Raw genomic sequence first — 22,242 nt, forward strand, 5'->3', positions numbered from 1 at the left:
CAGGGGCTCTCAGCCCTGATTTCCTCGCCGCCAGCAGCACAGCTGGCTGAAACTTCACGTTTCTACGCTATTTTAATTGCGTTCCTTGAGGCGCTCTGTCTGCCGGCGCCGTGAGGAAGCAGCCCGGCTCTCCCCGCGCCGTGCCGGCTCGCCATGCGGGCCCGCCTCCCGCCGTGGCAGGGCGCTGCGGACGGCGGCTCCCAGCCCGCCCCCTGCCCTCCGCCCGCCCGCCGCTCGCACGCCCACCGCCACCCGTTCCCGCTCCCCGCCGGCTCTTCGCCCTCGCTCACGGATCGCCGGGCGCTTCCACCGCTGCCGGGCTTTGTTCGGCTCCGCGAGCCTCTTTAGCGCCCCTCGGGCAGGGCAGAGATCGGGCGGGCTGCCCCGGGCGGAGCCCCATGTCCTCCGTTCCTATCCGCTCCCCGACGCTGCGGCCGCACAGGATGAAGAAGGACGAGTCGTTCCTGGGCAAGCTCGGCGGGACGCTGGCGAGGAAGAAGAAAGCCAAGGAGGGTGAGTTCGCCCGCGCGAGGGAGGGGAGAAGGGAGAGCGCATCCGAGTCCCCGTCCCTCCCGGGCAACCCGCGGCGGGAGCGGCGGGGCTGAACCCCCTTTGTTCTCCGGGCGCGGGAGGGCCCCTGCCGCCGCGGGTGGGCGTGGAGGCGGTTGGGGCGCTTCGGTGGCCGCTGAGCGGCGCCGGTCCCGGAGGGGAGCCCCGGCCCCTGCTTCTGTAAAATAAACTTCTGGGAATAAAGGTGATTGTGGGCGTCTTTATTTCTCTGTAGAGGCGCGAGAGTGGTAAAGCTGTGAGGGAATGATTAAATCCACCTGTGTTTTGTTCCCGGTCTATCCGTGGCTTTTACAGCTGTCTCGCCCGGTGCTCTTCCATAGAGGCGCAGTCCCAGTGCGCCAGCGTGGGTCAATAGAGGGCACGAGGGTGCTGGCGTTCCCCTTCTGTGGAGGAGGTCCTGACAGTGGGGCTGCGCCCATCCCCGGGCACACAGCCTGGCGGGGCACCCCTGCCATGGCCTCCTGGCCGGGTGCTGCCGCCGCCGCGTGTTTTCCCGATCGCTTATTCGCACCAAAGGCTGTGCGGAGATAGGACTGCGTGCTCTGAAGCGGCGCGGCTCCCTATCTGCAAAAAAGTTGTCGTCTTGCCAGCGGGCTTGATAAAGATGGCCTGGCCCTGCGTGTGTGCAAACTTTTCCCCTAAGTGTCTGCTGCTCCAGGACTGCGCTCTTGTCGCCCTCTGATTCCCTTACTGACCCAATGCCCGCTTCTGTGGTGGAACTCATCTCCTTGTTCCAAACCGTGGCTGTCTGCACATGTGAAATCTGGATGTTGGTTCCATATGCCTCAGTGCAGTTGGGCTTTCTGGTGGGCTAACATCAGCCTTGGCTTGTTCTGGTGCCTGATGAATGTGGAGCAGGGAGGTAATTCCAGTGTCAGTCTTTCTGGGTGTGCTTTGCCCTTCTCTGCTCACTGCCCCTGATATTAAGAAGGCATTTTGGTAATAATGGGGATATTTGCCCTCAAAAATGCAGCTTTGGGAAATTGCTTCTCTTCTCATGGCTGTTTTGGTGTGGCTTTCTGGTATTTCCCCTGTTATCTATTTTTAATCAAGTTTCTCCGTTGTGGTTGTGCTGAAGAGCTGCTGAAACAGCAACGCCTTTTTGGTGATGTCACTTACTGATGAAGGAAGGTGATAGAGAAAGCCCATCCCCAGGAGGGGATGGTGGCACGTGCTTGGAAAACATACTTTACTTGGAACTGACTTTCAAACCTGAACAGGTTGACAGCTTCGCTTCCTCAACAAGAAGCTTCAGCATGGCAAGGTGATGTTTATTAGGGTATGGTCTGAGGCCACTGGCTTGGTTTGCTGCTTTGGCAACCCGTGTGGCCACAGCTCCCTTTAGCTCTGGGATAGCAAGTTTTAGCAGCTGCCTTTGGTGCTCTTTGGGGACTTGTGTCTTGCAGTGATAGTGTGGTCATGCTTTTGCCAGTGTGAAGGAAATGGAAGTGTGCGACTCAGCTTTTAGTCAGAGTATTCCTTCCAGTTTCACAAGGGGAACAGAGAAAAGACAGCGCCCATGCCTGCAGACCACCTCCTCTGCACAGTTTATGATGTGTTTATGCACAGCACTGTGGTGCTGCTGTTTTAAGGGGAAATAGCTTACTACTCTTCTAGATTCTCCTCTGTTGGAAGTTTTAAGGCCTGTGGAAGGCATGCTCTGCAGGTTACTGCACACCATAGTGGGGCAGCTCTGAAATGTGGGCCATGCAGAACACAGCTCTGACCAAGAGGACGAAGTGCTCAGCTGTGAAGAGGTGCTGGGCTGGGATCAGCATTGAGGAGAAAGGCTCTTCCAAAGCTTGGACTGGGACATGGACACAGAAGCAAATTGCAGGGCTGGAAGCTCAGTCTTGGTATGTGATTGTGAAGCAGAAGTAAGTTGGAAGCTCACTGAAATGGTACTGAATTGAGTTGACTGACTACATAAGAACTGTACAGGCAACTTTCTCCTGGGCTGAGGAACCACTCCACCCGTGGGGACTTCCTTGCTTCCCTTCAGGCAGCTGCTGCTCAGCACCCAGTGGACCAGCAGAGGTCAGTGATCTTCCAAAACTAACTACTGTCCTTCCCACCAACTGCTGTCCCCAGTAACAAGCTGAAAGCTTGGCTGCTGACTTGCCACAGGCAAACCATTCTTGCCTCTAATAGCATGAGAAGTAAGCAAACCAAAGCTCTTAATACATTTTACTTTCGCTAGCGTGTCTTTTGTATCACAGCATAAAGACAGGCCTGCTATGTGATAGAATAAGGGGGAATGGTTTTAAACTGAGACAGGGGAGGTTTAGGTTAGATATTAGGAGGAAGTTTTTCACACAGAGGTTGGTGACACACTGGAAAAGGATGCCCAAGTAGGCTGTGGATGCCCCATCCCTGGAGGCATTCAAGGCCAGGCTGGATGTGGCTCTGGGCAGCCTGGTCCAGTGGTTGGTGACCCTGCACATAGCAGGGAGGGTTGAAATGAGATGATCATTGTGGTCCATTTCAACCCAGGCAATTCTATGATTCTGCAATTTTATTACCATCTTGACTGTATGTGTGTATAGACCTTTAAACTGGTCCATGCAGCAGTTGGAGTCCAGTTATATTATCCTTTTATTGTTTGTGCATGACTTGGCCATGAGCTATATAGCTCACAGAATGGCCAGGGTTGGAAGGTACTTCAAGGATCATGAATCTCCAACCCCCCTGCCACGTGCAGGGCCACCAACCTCCACGTTTAATGCTAAACCAGGTTGCCCAGGGCCCCATCCAACCTGGCCTTGAACACCTCCAGGGACGGGGCATCCACAACCTCTCTGGGCAGCCTGATCCAGTAGAATGATGCTGAAAAAAGGTTTTATTACTTAATAGGGGTTTCTTTTTTAAATTGTGATTGGCAGCCATGCCATAAACAACTGTTATATGTGGCTATCAACCCATAAGCAGTGGAGTGTAAATATTTTTTGGCAAAGTCCTTCATAACATGCTGTAATCTATTTCTAGGGAGCTTATATTCAGAGGAGTGTTCACTAGGCTTATCAAGGCTGTCACTGTAAGTTTGTAACTTTTCTTTACAGTGGGATGGTAAATACCCATTCCTGGGTATGGTGATGATAGTGACTATGGTGATATTCAAGGTGTTGACTGTGGCTTGTTAGTAACTTTGCTGCTACTCCTGCTTTAGCAGCATGGCATGGTGTAGTGCTTTGTTAGCAGGTGCCTGGAGATGAGGTAGGGTTATGATTTCAGGTCCAATTCCTCAACATTTTAAAAGTAAGATTCTGTAAGTTGTTTAACTGCTTGGAATACTTGGAATTTGTCCCTCGAACCTTTGCTTTATACCACTGCTTCTTATACTTTTGTTTCTGAATTGTTATGACTGAACCGACTTATTAGTCAACGCTGGCTTAAAAGAAACAACAACCACTGTTGTTCATTGGGAAACAGTTTTTAATCCAATTTCCTACAGCCGTGGTGTGTGATCTCACTGTCTGACTCCTTCCTTCCTCTTCCTTCCTAGGAATGTTTTTAACCCATCGTTTGGCTAAAAAGGAGAGAAAACTGCCAGCCATCAGGATGATTAAATGACCACAAACTTTGTCAGAGCGAGCGACCAGTTACAACAGAAAGATCTCAGTGGAGCACCAGCGCAGGAAAAGCTATGAGTGATCTCGACCCATGTAGGATAGGAAAAAAAGCACGTGGGAGGGAAGCTATAAGGGAAAAGGAACTGTCTATGGGGAGAGTGCTGGGCGGGGTTGTGTATTTCTTGATGTTACAATAGGTTGTGACACACACTGTGAGAAAAGCAGGATGTGTTAATTCCAGTGCTCATGTCACCACCTGGATTACGGTTTTTCCCCGCATGAGGTTATATGGAAATGTGCATAAAATGTTCATTTGCCTGGTGTTACTGTGAAGTACCTTTGTCTCGGTATATCTTGGGCATTCAACGCAGATCTCTGCCAAATCAGCTTTAAGTAGCTTAGGAAACCGTTGGAGTGCTGGTAGAACCCATAGCAGATGCTGGCTGTGAGCTACTTTTCAGACCCTCTAAAATATACAGTTCTGAATAATGCTGTATTTTATCTGCATTGATAAAAGGAACTAAAAAATACACGTGTCTCCTTTTTCCTGTTGTTAAACAAGTGATGTCCTTGTACTGAAATAAAGGAGCTATTTTGCTGCCATTTTCAATGCTGGGTTACTTCCAGTCCTTTGATTTCCTCATGACACTGTAGGAAAGACGTGGGCAGCAGGTGTTTGGCAAAATAAATTTTCTATTATTATCTGTGTGTGTATCTATACATAGGTTTTGTGGAGGAATCAGCCAAGGAAATACAACATGCTTAATTTTGCTCAGTGTTGTTTCCCAGTGACACAATTGAGGGTGGACGTAGAGATTAGGAAAATGCTCCAGAAAAGAGCAATGTGTGGTGCTTGTCATCAATGGTGGAGAGAACTGACTGCTGCAGGAGGCAGCTGCATAGTATAAAGCTTTATGCACATCAGGGCAGATTGAAGGAGTGGTTTTAGGGTCTGTGCCTCTGTGTAACAGTGAGATGCTGTATCTGGGAATATTTTCCTGCCTCTCTGGTGTTGGGGTACTTGGGCAGAGGTGCTAAATTACCACCTGTATCCAGCAGCACTATGCAAGTTGAAGCTCATCTCCAGATTGTTCAGGTAGAACTGCTTGTGCTGCGCAATCCATTTCCGCTTTCTTGAGGGAAGAACAGGAGGAAATAAGCTCACAAGCAGAATTAAATTGGAAGAAATTGTTTCTTTGTAGTTTCTTTAAAATTGATGGGGCTGCTTGTGCAGGTAATTGCTCTTTGGAGAAAGAATTGGTTCAGAAGCATGTTCCTTAGATCTACCTCATTGCCTCTTTGTATGATGAGTACATCTCAACTCCAAGGTGTCCCCTTGGAGACAGGATGGGAGAATTGGAGTTAGCTTGGAAAACAGATCTCATTATCTTTCATTTGAACAGGACACGCTGAATGCTGTTAGAAGCTCTGTTTTCAGTGCTGTCTGTTGCATAGTCTCTAGAGGTGTGTCAGTGTGAATGCGCTGCAAAAAATTGAACTCCTCTGTCTCAGTGTGTTACAGCTTTGCTTTAGTGGCTGCTTGAGACTTCTAACAGAAGTATTTAGCTTTGAAATGATTCTGAGAGGTGCCTTTGATGTAGGTACTAGAAAGATACAAGACTGTAAGGCAGTCTTAACTTAATCTTCGTTCACCTTGCAGGTGGCACTCATGCTGGCAGTGTTATTTATGTTGGGGATTTGTCCTGCTCACAAGCATTCTTTGCCAAGTGGATGGCTTTTTGTGCTGGCTGTGCCCATGTGTCCTACCTCATAAACTGGTGCTGGAGGAGTAATTACTTGAATTGCTCTGATGTGGAACTGGCCTTTGGTGTTGATGCCCAGAATGCTCAGGATAGAGTCTGCTGCTGCTGAGTGCCTGTGCTATACTCCTGAGGGGCATCTGTGTTTCTGACAGGCAGTGAAGTGCTGAGTGACCTAAAGGTACCTGCTGCTCCTGCATTTCTCACCTGAGAGGAAACAAATCTGCCTCCCATAAATCTCTGAGATACAACGTGATATAAGCTGCTTCTGGTTGCTTTTGACTATCTACTGACCTGATAATCACTGTGTTTTAAGGCTTTTCCTTTTAATAAACTGGTGGTAGAACTTGCTCCATCTTCCGTTACTCTCCGTGCTTGTAGTGTATGGAATTGAGTTTGCAGCTGGATGGAGAGACAAGTACAGAGTGTGAAGGGTTGAGTTCTGTGTTCCTGGTTCACTCAAGAATGTTTGCTGCAGTCTGAGAGGATACTTGGCAGGAAGCACATTGATTTGTGCATCATCGTGGGCTGTTGCTGCTGCAGTACTTGATCAGAAGACGAGATGGATGCTGGTTAATCAGAATTATTTGCTTTTAAAGAGAAGAATTGGCATAAAACGATATTGAAGCCACATACCTTTCTAGATAATGCGTACACATCCATATGTGCAGACATAAGCAAATTCAAGTTGAACTTTCTACTGTAAATTTAAGCAGAGAGAGAGTCCTAAATTTCGTCAGAACCTGCAGCCTAATTGCTGAGTTTTCCTGTAGGGCTCATTTGTACCTCTGACCAGATCCGTCTTCAGTCTTGTCTTGCTGATTCAGTTCTGATGTTGTATTCTGTTCTGGCAAACGTTTTATTGTAGATAGTTTATGTCAGTGTCTCCACCAAGAAAATCTTAATGTGCACAAGAATAATCTTTTTAACAGTGTCATAAAAAATCATGTTTTAACTCTTGTAACCATGTCAAGGCGAGGATGGTTTGTCCTACACAACTTTAGGTATCGTGTCTCACTGACACAGTAGAGTTTCCAATTACAGATGAAAGTTTTTCTTCCACACAGTCTGCAGCTAGAACATGCAAAATAGCTCTGCTGCTCTGCGATCTGGATTGAAAAAAAAGTGACTTGCTGTTATATAACAAAACCAGACATTCTAGAATTGTTTTATCTTTGAAGTTAAAACCATTAAAATAAAATTAATTGTGAGAATGCTGGTATATTTTATCGTAAAACCTTTGCAAGGTGCTTATTTATGCTTTCAGATTCTTAAAAATACTAATGCAAGGAATTAGAGAGTGACTTCTTTTCTCCTTAAAAGCTAAGCTACCTCACTTCAAGGCAATTGTCCAGCGATATCTGTTTCTCTTCATTTCTTCTAAAGGTTTTGTTAATGCTGACATCTTGGGAGAGACTTCCTCACGCAGGCATCTGGCAGTTTCTCTTATGAGGAGCATATGGATGAGCCCTGTGAGACTCTGATGTATGGAGGGCTGCACGCGGAGCTGATGTGGAGCTGCAGGGTTGTGCGTGACCTCATGCAAAGTCTGTGCAGATGCTGTTTGCTGAACAATGTGAATGGGGGATCCCTGATCCTGCTGGTGGGTCTGTGCAGAAGATTAGGCTGTGCTCTGCAATGCCTGTTATCACACTGTTTTAAGTGCTTGTATTTTCTTTAAGAGTTGTGGTACTTCAGATCTCCTTATAAATACAAATATACCCTACTGATTTGCATGTTGGCAATACAGGAATCTAGAAGACTAAGTATAGCTGTGCATAGCAGTGCATATGTATTTTATGAACTGCTACAGGCCAGCTGATCCAAAAAACACAAGAAGCTACTCAAATTTTTCAGCGCAGTGCTTTGAGCTTTAGATCATACCTCGATGTTGGAAGATCTGGGAGATTAGCTGGCAAGCTCTTTTCATTGCAGAAGCATGTCTGAACAACTTGTTGTTAAGGGATCTGAGGTTATATGGTCTGCAGTGAGGCCAGCGAGAGGCAGAATCTACTGGTTAGAGGGTCTGGTGTTTCAACAGTTAAGAGTTTTGCGATTTCATTGGGATGAAAATTTTGTGCGTATATCTTCTGTGTACAGTTGTCATGAACACAACTGAGAAGCTTCAGGTTTGTAGGCTGCAGAAGCACAGTAGCTGGTACTTGAAAGCTGCTCATGAGGGATTTGCTTTTTGTTTTCAAAGGGAATCATGTGGTCAAATCTTTGGGGCACCACTAGAAGTCTTGACTTGCCAGCATAAACCTATGAGGGGGGTCTCTGTTGGGATTCCTGGGAAATATGTCAATGGGAAAAGAATAGTACTGATAGATAGATATATGACATGAACAAATAAGGAGGAAGAGTCTTCTTCATGTGGCATAATCTGTTTTTGTTGTTGCCCATGCTGCTTCTGATAATGCTGAAGGCTTCAACCTTTCCTTATAACCCTGGGCTCTCTTTCCATTTTTAACCTTTCTGTGCTCTTATGTCAGTGGTCTTCACTTGGTCTTCATTGCACTAGCAAGCTAAAGCCATCTCTCAAACTCCTCACAATTGCTTTTGGAGGCCAGAAAGCTGGTAAAAAGGAAGGAAGGGGAGATGGTGTCTTTTTTTTGCTCTGACCTCTGCTCATTGTCACAAACATCCAGGTTCTTTGTGCAGATGGATGTTTGGTTGAGGAAAGCAGCAGTTTAAAAGTCAACCACATGGCTCCAGACCTATACCAACCCATGCTAGTCTGGACTTGATTGATGGTGTGGGTTCTGTCATGGTACAGATTATCTGTCACAGTGTTCACTGAAAGGTGCCTTACTCTGCACCATGCTCCAGTTGCACTCTTTGTTGTGGTGGCTTTTGTGTTTGCTTATCCACTCTCTTGTACATTCTCTGTCTGCGCTGTGAAATGTGCTGTATGTGTGCATTGTTACTGATGAAGCTTAGCTTCTCCCTCAGGGCACTGCAAAATCAGGTGATGCAATTGTCAGAGCTGTTGGCTGCAATTTGCAAAGTATGCATGTCTGCAGCAGGTTTTTTCCTCGGTATAGGGCACATACGTGCAGCGGCCCTTGCTTTATGTGCTGCCCCTGTGACTGTGGTGTACGTGCCTTTAGTAGTCCTCAGACGTGACACTGGCTCTTCCCTAGGCTGAGGATGGGAGATGGAGGGAAGTATGGCATGTGTTGTAGCTAGGAGGAGAGAAGGTGAAGGGCAGGGTAAGCACTGGGTTGGCTCTTGAGGCTTCTGCTGCATGACAGGCTGCCCAGTGACAGTACACACCAACTCCACCTCTGCACCCTCAGCTGAGGGCAAGGGAGCTAAACCAGCCTGACTGATGTGGGTGACAGTGACCCCTGTTTGCCTTTGGGAGTGGGCTGAGTGTGGAGGGGAAACAGGAACTCTGTATTGTGCAATCTGTAGATCAGTGACCAGCGGATCTCTCTGGGGTGAAGTGCATTCAGCCTGCTCAGATGTAGGCTTCCTAATTTGGGCTCTTGTTGGCGAAGTAGAAAGCCATGAGAAGACAAAATTTTTAACTTTTCTTATTATATATGTAAAAAGTATTTTTATTTTTAACTTCTCTGTGTCATACATGTATATATAATTAAAGTGGAGAAATATTTGGCTAATATGTCTGGTTTTAGTATTATGTAGTTTGAATCTGTCTAAGTCTTGCTCTGAAAGCCAGATGTGGAGAGAACATACACACCTGGCAGCGTGTGCTGGCCTGGAGCTGTGGGCGCTTAAATCACTGTCACTTCCTCATGGGAGAACATACATCTGCACAGCAAAGCTTCTATTTATAAGTGCTGGACATGTAATTTGTTACTGTACGCCATCTGTGGGCTTCTCTCCAGAACCTTTAGGCTCAGAAGGGAGGCCTTACCATGTTGTTCTGGTTTTGGCTTCCTCAGGGGCAGTTGAAAGGATCTTTGGGAATTCAGGTTTACCTCTCACTGATTTTTTTTTTCCTCCAACCTGGCTTCCTGACAATCCCTGAAACCTGTCTGGTGATCAGATACAGTTTGTGTTTTGTTTATAAAATAGGCAAGCTGCTCTGACTCCTGGAATTCCAGTTGCTTCTTTAGTTCTTTCTTTCAGTAGTTGAACCGTAATGAAATAGAATGGAAAAAAGAAATAGTGTTTTATCCATTATAGCTGCCATGTGGCCTTATTACTGATCTTTTTATTAGCTGAGGTGGTTGCATACATGGTCTCTTTGGAGTAGGAAAAGAAACTGCGAGAGCTGGATGAAGAGGAGAGTGATTCTGATGTCTTCATGGAGCACAGAGTCTTTTTCACTGGCTTTAAATAGAAAAATGTGTAATCCTCAGAAAGTGTCTTTCCACTAGGTCTGTTTGGCAGATGTATGTATATATGTTATTAAACAGATACAGACTTTTGTCACTTTTAAAATAGAATGGTGGTGTTTGGTCTGAGGCTTGCCTAGTCCAGGACACAGATTTAGGGACAGTGAAGCTTTGCAAATTAATAGTGTTTCCTTCAGAACTTGTAGAATAAAAGAAAGTACCAGGGTGTACAGGCTTGTATTTCCTAATTAATATTCTTCCTCAGCATCAGGGTTGTAAAATCGTCCCTCATGGCTATTGTTAGCCTTCTTCTCCATGCATTGCTCCCAATACTTTTGTAGTGAATTGGTTCCACTGGAAAACTAGGCAGGATGCAGGAGTGCATAGCTATGTCTTGAATCTCTAATGAATTCTGTCTGTCAGAGATCTTGACTGTATAATGGAGCCTTATGTTTGGGAAAATAGATTTTAATAAGATGCAAGATGTCATGCTCAGATTGGTCCTGCTGTGCCAGATGACTGTATCTGTCAGCAAACCAGGCTGCCTCAATTGCATGTCAAGCAGTGTCTGATGCATGAACTGTTAAGGCTTTTTTTTTGTATGTGAAAGTGGAGACACAGTCTCAGGTAATCTCATTAACATGGCAGTAGTCCATGTTCGAGCTGGACCTCTGCAAGTCCTTGCAGCAACATTTTTCTGAATCTGTGGAGCTGAGTCCTTTGAGGGTCCCTTGACTGGGGCAGAGAGATGGTACACGAAAGATGAGAGGCACTGGCCTTTGGTACCCACTATCTACTCAGTGGTTGAAGTAGAAAGGTTTAAACTTGTTTCCATGAAGTGTCTGGGATAAGTGGGTGCTTGAGAGATTTTCCTTTTACTACTCACACAGATTCAGGCTTACAGTTTTCCCTCTTGGCCATTTACAATGTGTCAAGATTAGGCCACAGTCTTGAAAGTATCTGCTTTTACTGCAGTACTGCAGGTGTAGTTGTATTAACTCAGTGAGAGGCTGTAGCTTAAATAATCATTTTGGATCCTATCATTATCATCATTATCATTTAGTTTAGCGTCATCTAGTTTAAAAAATGTGGTCACTGTGGCTGTTCTCTGCTGACATCAGTATATGAGCTGTAAGAAGGCTAAGGAATTGTGTTTGACTGAGCCATTATTTTGGCATTTGTTTGTTTTATATCCTGTCTTTTCAACTGTGTATTCCCGGTTGTTTAATTCCTGTCATTTACATGTTAACCAGACAAGTCATAGGCACCACTATCTGCTGATGTAGTTCAGGATCTGTTCTTCAACCAAAAAGAAGTGTGTATTTCTTTTCTGTAAGTACTGTGTATGTCTTTTCAGTAATTGCAATTTTTAGTGACTTTCCCTTCCACTCATGGTGTTATGCCAGAATCCTGGTAGAAGGCATCCTCACTGGGCTCCTTTATTTGATAAACAAAAGTGATGTTGATCCAGTAGTTGGTAAGAGGACTGTCAAAGAATGAAAACACCTGAGCATGTGAATTCCACTTACGTGCTGAATGCACAGGCAGTGGTGAGCACTGCTGTTCCAGAGAGGCTGAACAATTTGCTGTGTTGCAGCACAGCTACCCAGGTGATTCTACAGAACAAGATTTGGAATGTGAAAGATTTCATATTTATTGGAAGAGCAGAGTAACTGATCCATGTGCAAGAAAATGGGGTTAAAGATTCTGCTGTGACCCTACACAGAGTCTCTGCCTGAGGGGCAGTTCTGCTGGGCAGGCCCTCAAGCTATCTGCCATGCAACAAAGATGGGCAGCTGTCTCCTGGATTGTATTAGCAGGAGGACAGCCAGTGGGTTGAGAAGAGTGATTGTATCCCCGTGCTCAACATTTCCTAGATCCCAGTTGGAGTACTGTGTTCAGTTTTGGGCTCCTCAGTACAGACTGTACTTTGGAGCACGTTCAACATTAGGCCACCAGGATGACTTGGGGCTGGAACATTCCTGCTGTGAGGACAGGCTGAGTGAGCTGGGCTTGCTGAGTCTGGGGAAGAGGTGAGTTCAGGGAGATCTTCTATAAGCAGCCTTCTAGAATCTGTGAGGAGATTACTGAGAAGATGGAGCCAGATTCTTCATGGTTGTGCATAGTGTAGGAAAGAGAAAACAGGAATAAATTGAACCCGGTGAGATTCAGACCGGAAAAAGGGAAAAAACTTCTTAATGATGAGGACTATGAGGCCATGGGACAGGATGCGCAGAGGCTTTGTGCAGTCTCCATTCCCAGAGGTTTTAAGATGTGGGATAAAGCTCTGGACACGCAGGTTTGATCTCAAAGCTGACTGTACTTTGAGGAGAAGGCTCACATAGAGACCTCCTGAGGTCCTTTCCACCCTGAGCTTTTCTTCTGATCTTCTGTGGCTTCCTAGGAAGTTAGGTTCTTCAAGGGCTGCAGTAAGTGCATTTCATGAAAGGCACAACAATGACAAGTCTATGGCATAATGATTTCTGAGCATGTGGGTGTACAAGGGAGCTTTGTTTTCCCATCAGGGGCCTTTGACTTATTTTGCATAAGGTACTAGTAAGAGTACAATTTTTTTCCTCTCTTTCTCTGTCTGCCTTTCCACTGAGAAGGAAGACATGGATTTTACCACTTTGCTGCACTGACTGCTTCTTTATGTGAGGGAGTGTCAGAGAGGCTGTGTAGTTGTAAAACTCTTGGGAATGACCAGAGCTGAGTTCAAAGGTCTTCAAAATGTCTAGCCTTACTGGAAAACCACCTTTTCTAGCTTTGAAGATGTGATATTATCTGTGTAAAGCCTTTAAAAGAGACCACAGAAAGCTGCATGGCACACTGTATGAGACATTGGCATGCTAACCAAATAAGCAGATAATGTAACTGCACTTGTTTTTGACACTTGGTGAAATGTGACGTTATCTTGTATTGGCTTTTGTTTCATGATCACATTTTCTTATTCCTTGAGGACTGTGTTTGGGAGACTGAACTCGAATGGCAATGTGAGGCCTGGCTTCTTTTTTTCGGTGTGGTGTTCAGCAGCATGGTTAGGAAATGATAATGTCTCATACTTAAACCAGGCAGAGTTAAGTGTCTGAGTAGTCTTGTTGGAGCTATTACTTTCTCTGTACTTTTCCCTTGTGGACTGACTTTTATCTGACTGTGGGCTCTGAAATGTGGACTTTCTGTTACTGTGGGGTTTGTAGCTCTTATCACTGAAGTGGTTGCCTTGGCAGTCTTCCTGTAAGCAACAAGTAAAATAATTTTCCACATATCACTGGTCTGGAAACCCTGAGGAAACTTCTTTGTATTTTTTCAGTTTGCCTGTTTAGTGAGATCTTTCAGTGCTTTTTCAGTACATATGTTTACTGCCTTGGATGCAGGCAGGTAGGAGCAAAAAGTACTCAGAAAAGGTTGTGTTGGCTGTTTAGAATAAAGTTTGAAGTCTGAGGCACTGCATATCCCCTCATTAGTCCTGTATGTTCTGTTGAACTGAAATCTAATAATCACCAGAAAATCCTAAATATACGTGTTGCAAACACAAGTTTTTTTTTTCAGAGTTTTCCTTGTCTGTCTGAGTGACATTTGGGCAAGTCCATCAAATAATCATATGCAGTTTTTGTGGTTTCCAGGATCATTTATCTCAGCTTACTCTTCCTGTAGAATCAAGCTGCACTAGCAAAAAAAGATGCTTTTTTTGAATTGCAAGTCATAGCTCTAGCTCCTTTCTATTTGTGTAGAGCTTGTTTGTTGACTTCTGTACCATCAGCTGGAGAAGACAGTGCTTTTGTGTTACGTTTTGTGTTCATCTGCCATCACTGCCTTCAAAAGTGAGTCTGTTCCTCTGTACTGCTCTTGACATATTCAGAAAAAGAAATAACATGAAATGTTTTTGTGTTTACACAGTAGACTGCTTTTGGTGGTTGTCAATCTCTTTGCCCCTTTGGAAAGGGGGTTAAGGATGTGGGGAAGGTGGTAAAAGCAGGTAAAACTACTCTTGCTGCTAGTTGGCTAAGTGGGTTTAATTCGGGTATCTACAGATGAAGTCTCAAATCATGAGGGAAAGGCAGAAAGAAGGCAGTGGAAGGATGGAAGTAAATTCAGTCGTATAATGAATTAATTACCATGAGCAACAGTAATGACTTTTTTGATACTGAGCTTGATGAATTTTGAGCTGTTGGATTTGTATATGGGATCAGAGAAAAAGCTTGGGGGATGTGTTAAACTTCAGTGCTGTTTTCTCTGATTTTGTCATGTTGGAGAAAACAAGAATTGAATGAATGGACTGGGCATCTCTATGCCTGAATGGTGGTTTCAGCTCTGCTACTGACTCTCGGTGACTGGCTTTGATAGGACTCATCAGACTTGCGTACCTTAATGAGTTGATTCTGTTTTTTGGAGTTGGTTTTGGTTAAAGAAGTCTTTGTGATGCTTGGTGCTCCTTGAAATCAGTCTGCTTAGATAGGGATCTCAGACCAAGCCCCTATACTGTGAATGTGTGGTTCCCTTATCTTTGGTTTTAGAACTTGGGACATTTGCAGTACTGTGGGATTGCTACTGTAACGTCAGTGCTAGGAGACTGAAGCAGAGCTGACTAGTTTGGCCTGTCTGCAGAGTATGCTACCGAGTGCTACTTTCCTTACTTGAAAACCTGACCTGTAGCTTTACATATATTTTAAAACATCATTCTTTTCTTCAGTCTTATTTCTGCCACGTTTTTCTATTCAGCCATTGTGTATCTGCACGGTAAAATTTAACTTTATTTTTTTCCTGTCTCATCTGGTTAGTTTTCAGCCACACTGTGCCCATGCTGTGTCGTAGCATGGGTTCTGTGCATGAAGAGGAAGGGGTGTGTGGCAGCAAGGGATGGAAGCGAAGTCTGGAGTGCCCCTCTGCTGGCAGCCTGGATGCCTGCCCAGTGCAGACAGCTACGTAAGCATGGCTCAGCACAGTAATTAAGGAAACAGGAAGTAGGGACTCGCCACAAAAATGATGAGTCCCAAGGTGGAGTTTTTGTTTCAGCTCCAAAGCTCTCTATATGCTGTGTTTAAGCATGCATCTTGCTTTTCTGCCTTACAGAATCTATTTCTTCGGGTTTCTGATTAAGTGTTTACTTAAGTTGGTGTTAGACTTATTGCATGAGTGAAGCAGAAATGCACTAAAATAGACAAGATAAGTTCTGGCCTTGTCCTGTGCAGCTGCAAGACTGGAGGAGGGTTGATAGGTATGCTGGAAAGACCCAAAGCTGTACAGAGTGGCTCTGCATTGATATTATGGGCTCACCTTGGCTTTTATCATAATCAATCTGTGCCCATGCAGCTGTGGGTCAGCTCCAGCTTTGTCAGGTTTTACCAGAGCCAAATTAATACCTGCATAAGGGTCATTTTTTGTTAGTCAGCAGTACAGCGACACTCGTCAATTGGCTGCTGTGTTGCCTACAGCTGATAGGCTAAGGGGAGGTTTCACAGTGCAGTTTGTGGCTGGATGAGGGCTGGAGGTTCCTTCTGGCATGGCAGCACCTGTGTTAGCATCCACGGGGCTGTGCAGAACATTGAGTTGAAGCAGAGAACTGGTTCAGCAGGCAGCAGCTGGCTTTATGTGGAATTCAACTTTCCTGTGGCATTAAAGTGAGCCCTGCCATTATGGCTAAAAATCTTTCTGCTTCGTAATAACAGATCCTCATTTTGTTTGGTTTGGTTTGGTGTAGCGTTGCCAGTGCTGGCAGTGTTGTAAGCTGCTTGTGGTTGCTGTGGTCTGCTTGGAGCCCTTTTCTCCCAGGTTATGTCTTGCCACCCTTAAGGTTGCCTTCCTCATTCTGGGGTACTGTTACATATGAATAGCTTGCTTAGGACAGCCATAGCAATGTTGTCTCAACACAGGTGTCACCCCCCAAAAATGCAATATTTTTTTCATCACCATAACAAAAAATAGCTCGCTAGGTAAGAATTTTCAAGGGAGAAAAACTGAAAACAGTGTTTCACTGTTACAAAACTGGCACAAAACAAAGCTCCAGTTTTTTGTAAAGGTTTCTGACTGGTTGACATTATTGCCTGCGCTAACATCACAACCCATAGTGTTTTAACACTGACAAAAACAGGGGGGTGATCTTTGTTCAGGCAGTCACAGAACAGGCTGCGCTCACCCGTTTAAGTTTAACTTGTCCGTATCTGCAACTGTGGCTTGCTTGTTGAGACCGAAGCAAAAGGATTATTACAGCACTTTTCCAAAAACTGTCTTTAGCTTTAAGTTTCTACAAGTGGCAAAGTCTGGCTGTTGTGGGTGCCTTTTTTGCTTGCTGGGGCATACAAATAATTTCCCTTATTACTCTTCTGTTTTGAATGCAGTCTCTCAGTGCAGTGCCTTTATGTGGATTTGAAGCAGTCTTTCCCTTTGATCTGCCCGGGGATTATTAATTCACTGTTGTAATTAACGGAGGCTTTGTCTTTCTCCTGCAATCTTTATCAAAAGATCTCAGAGCCTTTTGTAAATGTTAAGCGATTTGAAATGCGGCAGAGGCTGGTGAATTGTGTGTATGGTTCATCCCTAGAACAGAGACAAAGAGTCTCACTGTATTTCCTTGCACTGTGCTTGGGGAGTGTTTGACATGTGCCAGTACAACAGTCTTCTTTAGAAACACCAGTTTTTGCCAAACTCTCTTTTTTCTTTTTCTTTTTTTTTTTTAATGTTGGCTGTTCCTTAGGAGGAATTATCTGGTGTGTACATCCCTCTGGAGGAGGGAAGGAGTGTTGTGCCACTGGTCTGCATGGGGTACCAATGGAGTTTTATATCGACTTTCCAGTTTTCAGAACTCTCAGGATTTGAGTTGCAGGCAAGCAAGTAGCTGGTTGAAAAAGTACCACTGGTCCTGGTTGTATCTCTTTGAAGAGCACTGAGACTCTGGGGGCATGAGAAGAGCTTTCCGTGCAGCGCTGATTGTACAGTCTGTGCACGTTTCCCTTTTGCATGCAGCTTGTACCAAAGAGGATGACAGTTACTTGAACAAGTCGTGAATAGTAGAGCCAAGAGTAATAAAGCAGCACAATAGCTTCCAAAGTTAGGGTTTAATCATGAGATGAAAGTATAAAATGTAAAAGCTGTGGTCCAGCAGTGCTAAGGAGACAGCTCAGCACTGGTTGAGTTAGAAGTACTGTACCCAGAGCCTTGTGATGGTTCTGTGGCAGCTGCTGCTTTCTGTGGGGGAGACTGAGCCCTGTAGTCAGAAATAACCAGGGCTAAAATTAAGTAGCATTTGCTTTTGTAAGAGGCTGAAGCTTGTGGATGGCTTTTGAATAGCAAAGCAGAGACCAGTAAAGACTTAAGAGATGAACTCCACTATATCCTTTATATATACATATATACATACATATATACATACATATATATATATATAAGACTAGAATTATTAAGTTGAAGGGAAAAAGGATGAAATTGTTGCCATGTTTGCTCCTTCTCAAAAAGGAGAAAGGAGAAACTTCTTTCAGTGCTCCTGCTGACTTTAAAGGTCATTTCCCTACTGTGAGAGATGCTTGACAGCTGTGGTGGTGCTTCCACCATCCTGCAGCTGATTGCTGCTGTTCTTTGCAGTTTGCGTTTAATCCCTTGCATCAACACAGCCTGCCTGGCTTACAGATATAGTGCTGTTTTGCATGTGTGTGTGCAGTCTGGTTGTTATATTAATTTTTTGGAATGGCCAGCGCAGCTCCTGCCGTGACAAAATTGTGTTGACTGCTGGTACTGCCAGGGACTGTTAAAATGTCGGAGAGCTGCCAGGAAGCCCTTGCTGCTTTCCAGGGGACTGGTGAAGAAGTGACCTTTTTCTTTTGAATTTGAATTTCTGGATGAGGGAGATACTTGGGGCTTTGGCTGACTACCTTGGCAACTTGCCCATCTATCATTGCATTTGGACTCTGCTAGAGCTGGCTGCCAAGGGCCCAAAGGAGTTGGGATGCCTAGCCTGCTAGTTGAGCATCAGCTCAGAGGGGGGGATCCCAAGCCAGACATCTGGGAGGAATCCCAGCTAGTTCTGCCAGAGCTCTTTCCAAAGCACTGTCTTTCTGGACCTGTATTTACACCTGGGTTGCTCTGTGCAGGTTCACAACTCAGTCATTAGACTGTCAGCCAGTGTCACCTTAAGGCTGTAAGCATTTAGCAGAGCCTGTGCTGGGAGTCAGGGTGGGGGCACGCTGTCTGTGAGCAGGGGACCATTTCCTGGGTGCTAGGGCAGCTTGCAGGAGATCTACTGACATGGCTGAATGATGTCTGCTATGGCACGCTGTGCTGGTGCAGCAAACAGACCAGTTCAGAGCAGAAACTGTGTCTGCTGGAGCCAGTCTGGGCTAAGCAGTCATAGTCTGTGTTTGTGCTCCATCTCCTGCCTCTACTGTTGTCCCCTACTGCAGCTTTCCTGGCTGCCCTGTAAAATGGAATTACTGGGCTTTGGAGAAAGATGTTTGATGCAGATCTCATTGAGAGTGCAGGTGAAGAATTACTCCAGTGCAACAGGAAAAAACATTTCTTGCAGGAAAGGGCAGAGGAAAAGAAGAGGGTCTGTGAATGGGCAGGTGGATAGCAGGCAAGAAGCAGCAGCCGTACCTCAAGTGGGACTTAGTGTGGCTGCTGTGCAAGTCCAACTCTGATTGCACTAAAATGTGCTCTTGCATGGGCAACTCATTTCTTTACTGTAAGTATAAACCTTACACTGAAAATACTGTTTCTGGTAAGTTGCAGAGGCTAGCATTTGCCAATCTGGCTACAGGAAACTCTTAGCAGAGAAAACACCAAAAAGTGCTGTCTGTGAAGGACTGTTAGTGTCCTTGCCCTAGCCAGCCAGCAGCCAGCCATGCCAGGTGCTCGGCTGTCTCCAGAAGTGACAGGCACAAGGAGGATTCCTTGCTGGGAGCTACTCTCAGGGTGCCGGTTCCCTTCTTCTGGCGCCTGCCTCCACCAGACAGCTGAGAGCTATCTGAGTGCCTGCTCTGATATCATTGAGCCCAAATTAACGAGGCGTTGGCAGCCTCGAGGCGTCAGCCTCTCGTCCAGTTGCTGCTGCCCCTTCAGCACTCAGCCCACCCGTGCCATTTGTCTGCGGATGCGTGTGACAGACCTCTGGGTGCTGGAAGGGGCAACATGGCAGGACTTCTGTGTAAGCGTCGCAAAAAAGGAGGTATGTGAGGTTACATTTCCAGCAGGAATCTTTTCCTCAGCTAAGAAGGTGGCATACAAGCTCCCTGTAACACAGGCTCTCTGGGCAGCGGGTTTTGGGAGGCTCGCTACTGATGCAGCAGGGGAGGATGCTCTGGTCCTGTTGTGGCAGAGCCTCACTGGGTTTGAAGGCAAGTACGAGGGCTTTATGTGGCTCTCCATGTCATGAGGGGGTGTTGAGGGTGGGGGCTTAATACACACATCTATATTGATGGTTTTTTTGTTGTTATTGTTTAGTAAATTGTTTAAGAACAAGATCTGTGTTAAGAAGGGTTCTTCTTGATATTTAAAAAAAATGAGCAAGTATGACATAATGGAACTTTTGAGGATAAAAACAGTTCAGCTGCATTTAAAAATCTTATGTCTTGAGGTGTATGCAGTAATTTGTTTCTATAGCACATCGCATGCATTCCTGGCCCCGAGAAGCTTAGGAAATCTCTTCTGCATTTGTAGAACACTAGTTAAACCAGTACTCTGTCCTTACTGAACACTTGATGTTCACAGATAGAAGCAATGCTGTAAGAATCATAAGAAAGGTACATCTAGAAAGAAATGTGATTTTAAGTGGCATGTGGGCATTTGTAGTTAAAAGGCTTAAAAAATATTCACCTCTGGTAGCTAGTTTCCACATAATTTTTCTTATGCCCTGTTGTGGTTGGATTCCTGTTGGCAGGTTCTGTAGGAGCTGCTTGAGGGAGAAAGCTGTAGTTGGGAGCATGCAAACAGTGCAGGGTAGAGCATGCTTTGAAAGCTCCTTGGCTTGGTGACTGAGGCCGCTTAGCTCTCTGACCTTTGGAGAGCTTTCCCAAACTAAGAATGAATGCATGAAAGTGGCAATTAAGTGTTTATTTAACAGTGACGTTTAATCAGGTGATTAAATCTCAGCCTGCAGATGCTGTGTTTGGTTTGCAGTTGTGAACTTTATTCTGCTCCCCTTGCAAAAGCTGTGCAGTGTAGAGAGCAGGCCACACACAAATGCTTTTAGCTGTTGCTTACACAGAACTGTCACTTAATGAATGAGTTATTGCTGTCTGTTTGTATCTTCTGTTTCAGACGCATGCATTTTTAAAGGTTCACTGTAAGTAGTTGTTTTCTGTGTTTAAGAGGAGATAAACCTCAGAGACCGTATAAATACTATAGTTCTGCTAGGACTTTCCTTACTATAAAGTCCTACAATACTAAGCAATTGGTTGTTTAGTTCCTCCCATGTAACATTATGTAAGGAGGTATTTTAATGTCCTTCTTAATGATGCAGAGTACCATAGTGACTTTCCAAACTGAGAGCTGTATGTTTGGGAGTGTGAAAGATTCCAAATTTGTCTTCACCAGACCATGCTACATCTATTTTTCAGCCACTGTCAATGCAGGAATTAAATATATTTTCATTATTTGGTGGGATTCTCTGAGGCTTTTAATGAGGCCAGTAGCGAATAGTGACTCGTGTTCTGCTGTTGGAAAAAGTGGTGATGAGTGGTGGGTGGTAGTGCTATCAAAAGTGAATTAGATTTTATAGTTAATTGTCTGCTCTAGATCAGGCAATTCTGCAGCTCATACCCCTTCCTTCTGGAGAAAGAAGCACTCTGACATTACTTTTACCACAGTGTTGATTTTCTTGCAAAATATTTTTAGCTGGTAGACTGGTGACTCAACTCAATTTAGTAAGAAGCTGTGGATGGATGTTCCTTGGATTTTATTTTCCACTGCAGCTGCAGTCCTTCATTCTGTAAAGTTTGGGTTCATTCTGAAATGGATCTACAAGATACCTGCTCTTATTATGTCTCTTCTGCCTTTGCATATCTGCAAACTTTGTATTTAGTTCAGTCTTTCTATTTTTCCCTTCTCCTCAGTGAGTGACCTGCAAGAAGAAGGTAAAAATGCTATCAATGCGCCAATGAACCCAAGCGCTGTGGACATCCATCCAGAGGATACTCTCTTAGGTACAGTATGCTACAGACCTTGACTATGCAATTACTGATTACTTGTCAATGAATTTGCAGAGGAATTCCATTCTTCTCTGGTCATCCAGAAAACAAACAGCAAGTTGCAATTTTGCAAAGAATTAGAAGGAAAATAGTGCTGGGATTGTCTGCTTAAGAGTTGCTTCAGTTTCATTAACTCATGGTCCAAGGATATCTCACTCTATTTTTCCTAACAGACATCTTCCTTTGGTAAAGAAGTATCTTTACACATATAGGTGGGGAACTGAAGGATCAACTCACAGAAAGTCCATAGCAAAGAGTGTGTTGTGGTTCCTATGGGACCATTAAACTGCCTTGACTCAAATGTATGTGCTTCACTGTCCTTAAGTGGTAGATGCTATTACTTTAGTTAGTTTTGCCTCTTTTAAGTGGTGGTGCAGCAAAATGGGATCTGATAACCAACAGATCAGCATTGACTATGCTGAAATCAGTAATTAAATATGATCAGGATGAAATATGTAAAGCAAGCAATGCATTGTAGAAAGAAGATAAGTTCCCCTCCCCACCAAGTCTCTTAAAGAGTAGCAGCATAATTTTATAGATTTGATAGATTATATTTGATTCTCAAGCAGAACTCTATGGTGAATTGGGTGTACTATTATGGGTCAAATCTTGTTCAGGATTTCAGTTAGAAGCTTTCTGGGTGTGTAGTGGGTGCCACTTCCTTACAGCAAGACTTCTTGACTCATTCCAATGAATAATGGGGAAGTAAAGGAATGGGGAAAAAAAGCAACAGAAAAACATCAGGTTTCTCTGTAGGTTTTTTTGAAATTTGGTGTGTCTGGACAGAAGGACCTTATTATTATTATTATTATTTTTAATAAAGAATAGGGACACTGCAAAATACTGAACGCAAATGTCTGGG

At 44.7% G+C, this 22,242-nt stretch overlaps 1 protein-coding gene across 3 annotated transcripts in view; it reads left to right on the forward strand.

The window, feature by feature from the left end:
• The first annotated feature begins 218 nt into the window (after positions 1–218).
• The window catches only part of PARVB (parvin beta), a 60,330-nt gene continuing 38,306 nt past the window's right edge, over positions 219–22,242 (forward strand). Inside the window, exons 1-2 of one of the 3 annotated variants that reach the window (XM_048964261.1) lie at positions 219–513; positions 21,246–21,335. In XM_048964261.1, coding sequence (XP_048820218.1) covers positions 399–513; positions 21,246–21,335 — 205 coding nt within the window. In that variant the 5' untranslated portion in view covers positions 219–398. Of the gene's footprint in view, positions 514–13,942; positions 14,028–19,231; positions 19,361–21,245; positions 21,336–22,242 lie in introns of those variants that run through there. The other 2 variants (XM_048964257.1, XM_048964246.1) reach the window with 2 other exon arrangements.

This window comes from Lagopus muta, chromosome 1, assembly GCF_023343835.1.
Source record: "Lagopus muta isolate bLagMut1 chromosome 1, bLagMut1 primary, whole genome shotgun sequence".
Classification (NCBI taxonomy): Eukaryota; Metazoa; Chordata; class Aves; order Galliformes; family Phasianidae; genus Lagopus; species Lagopus muta.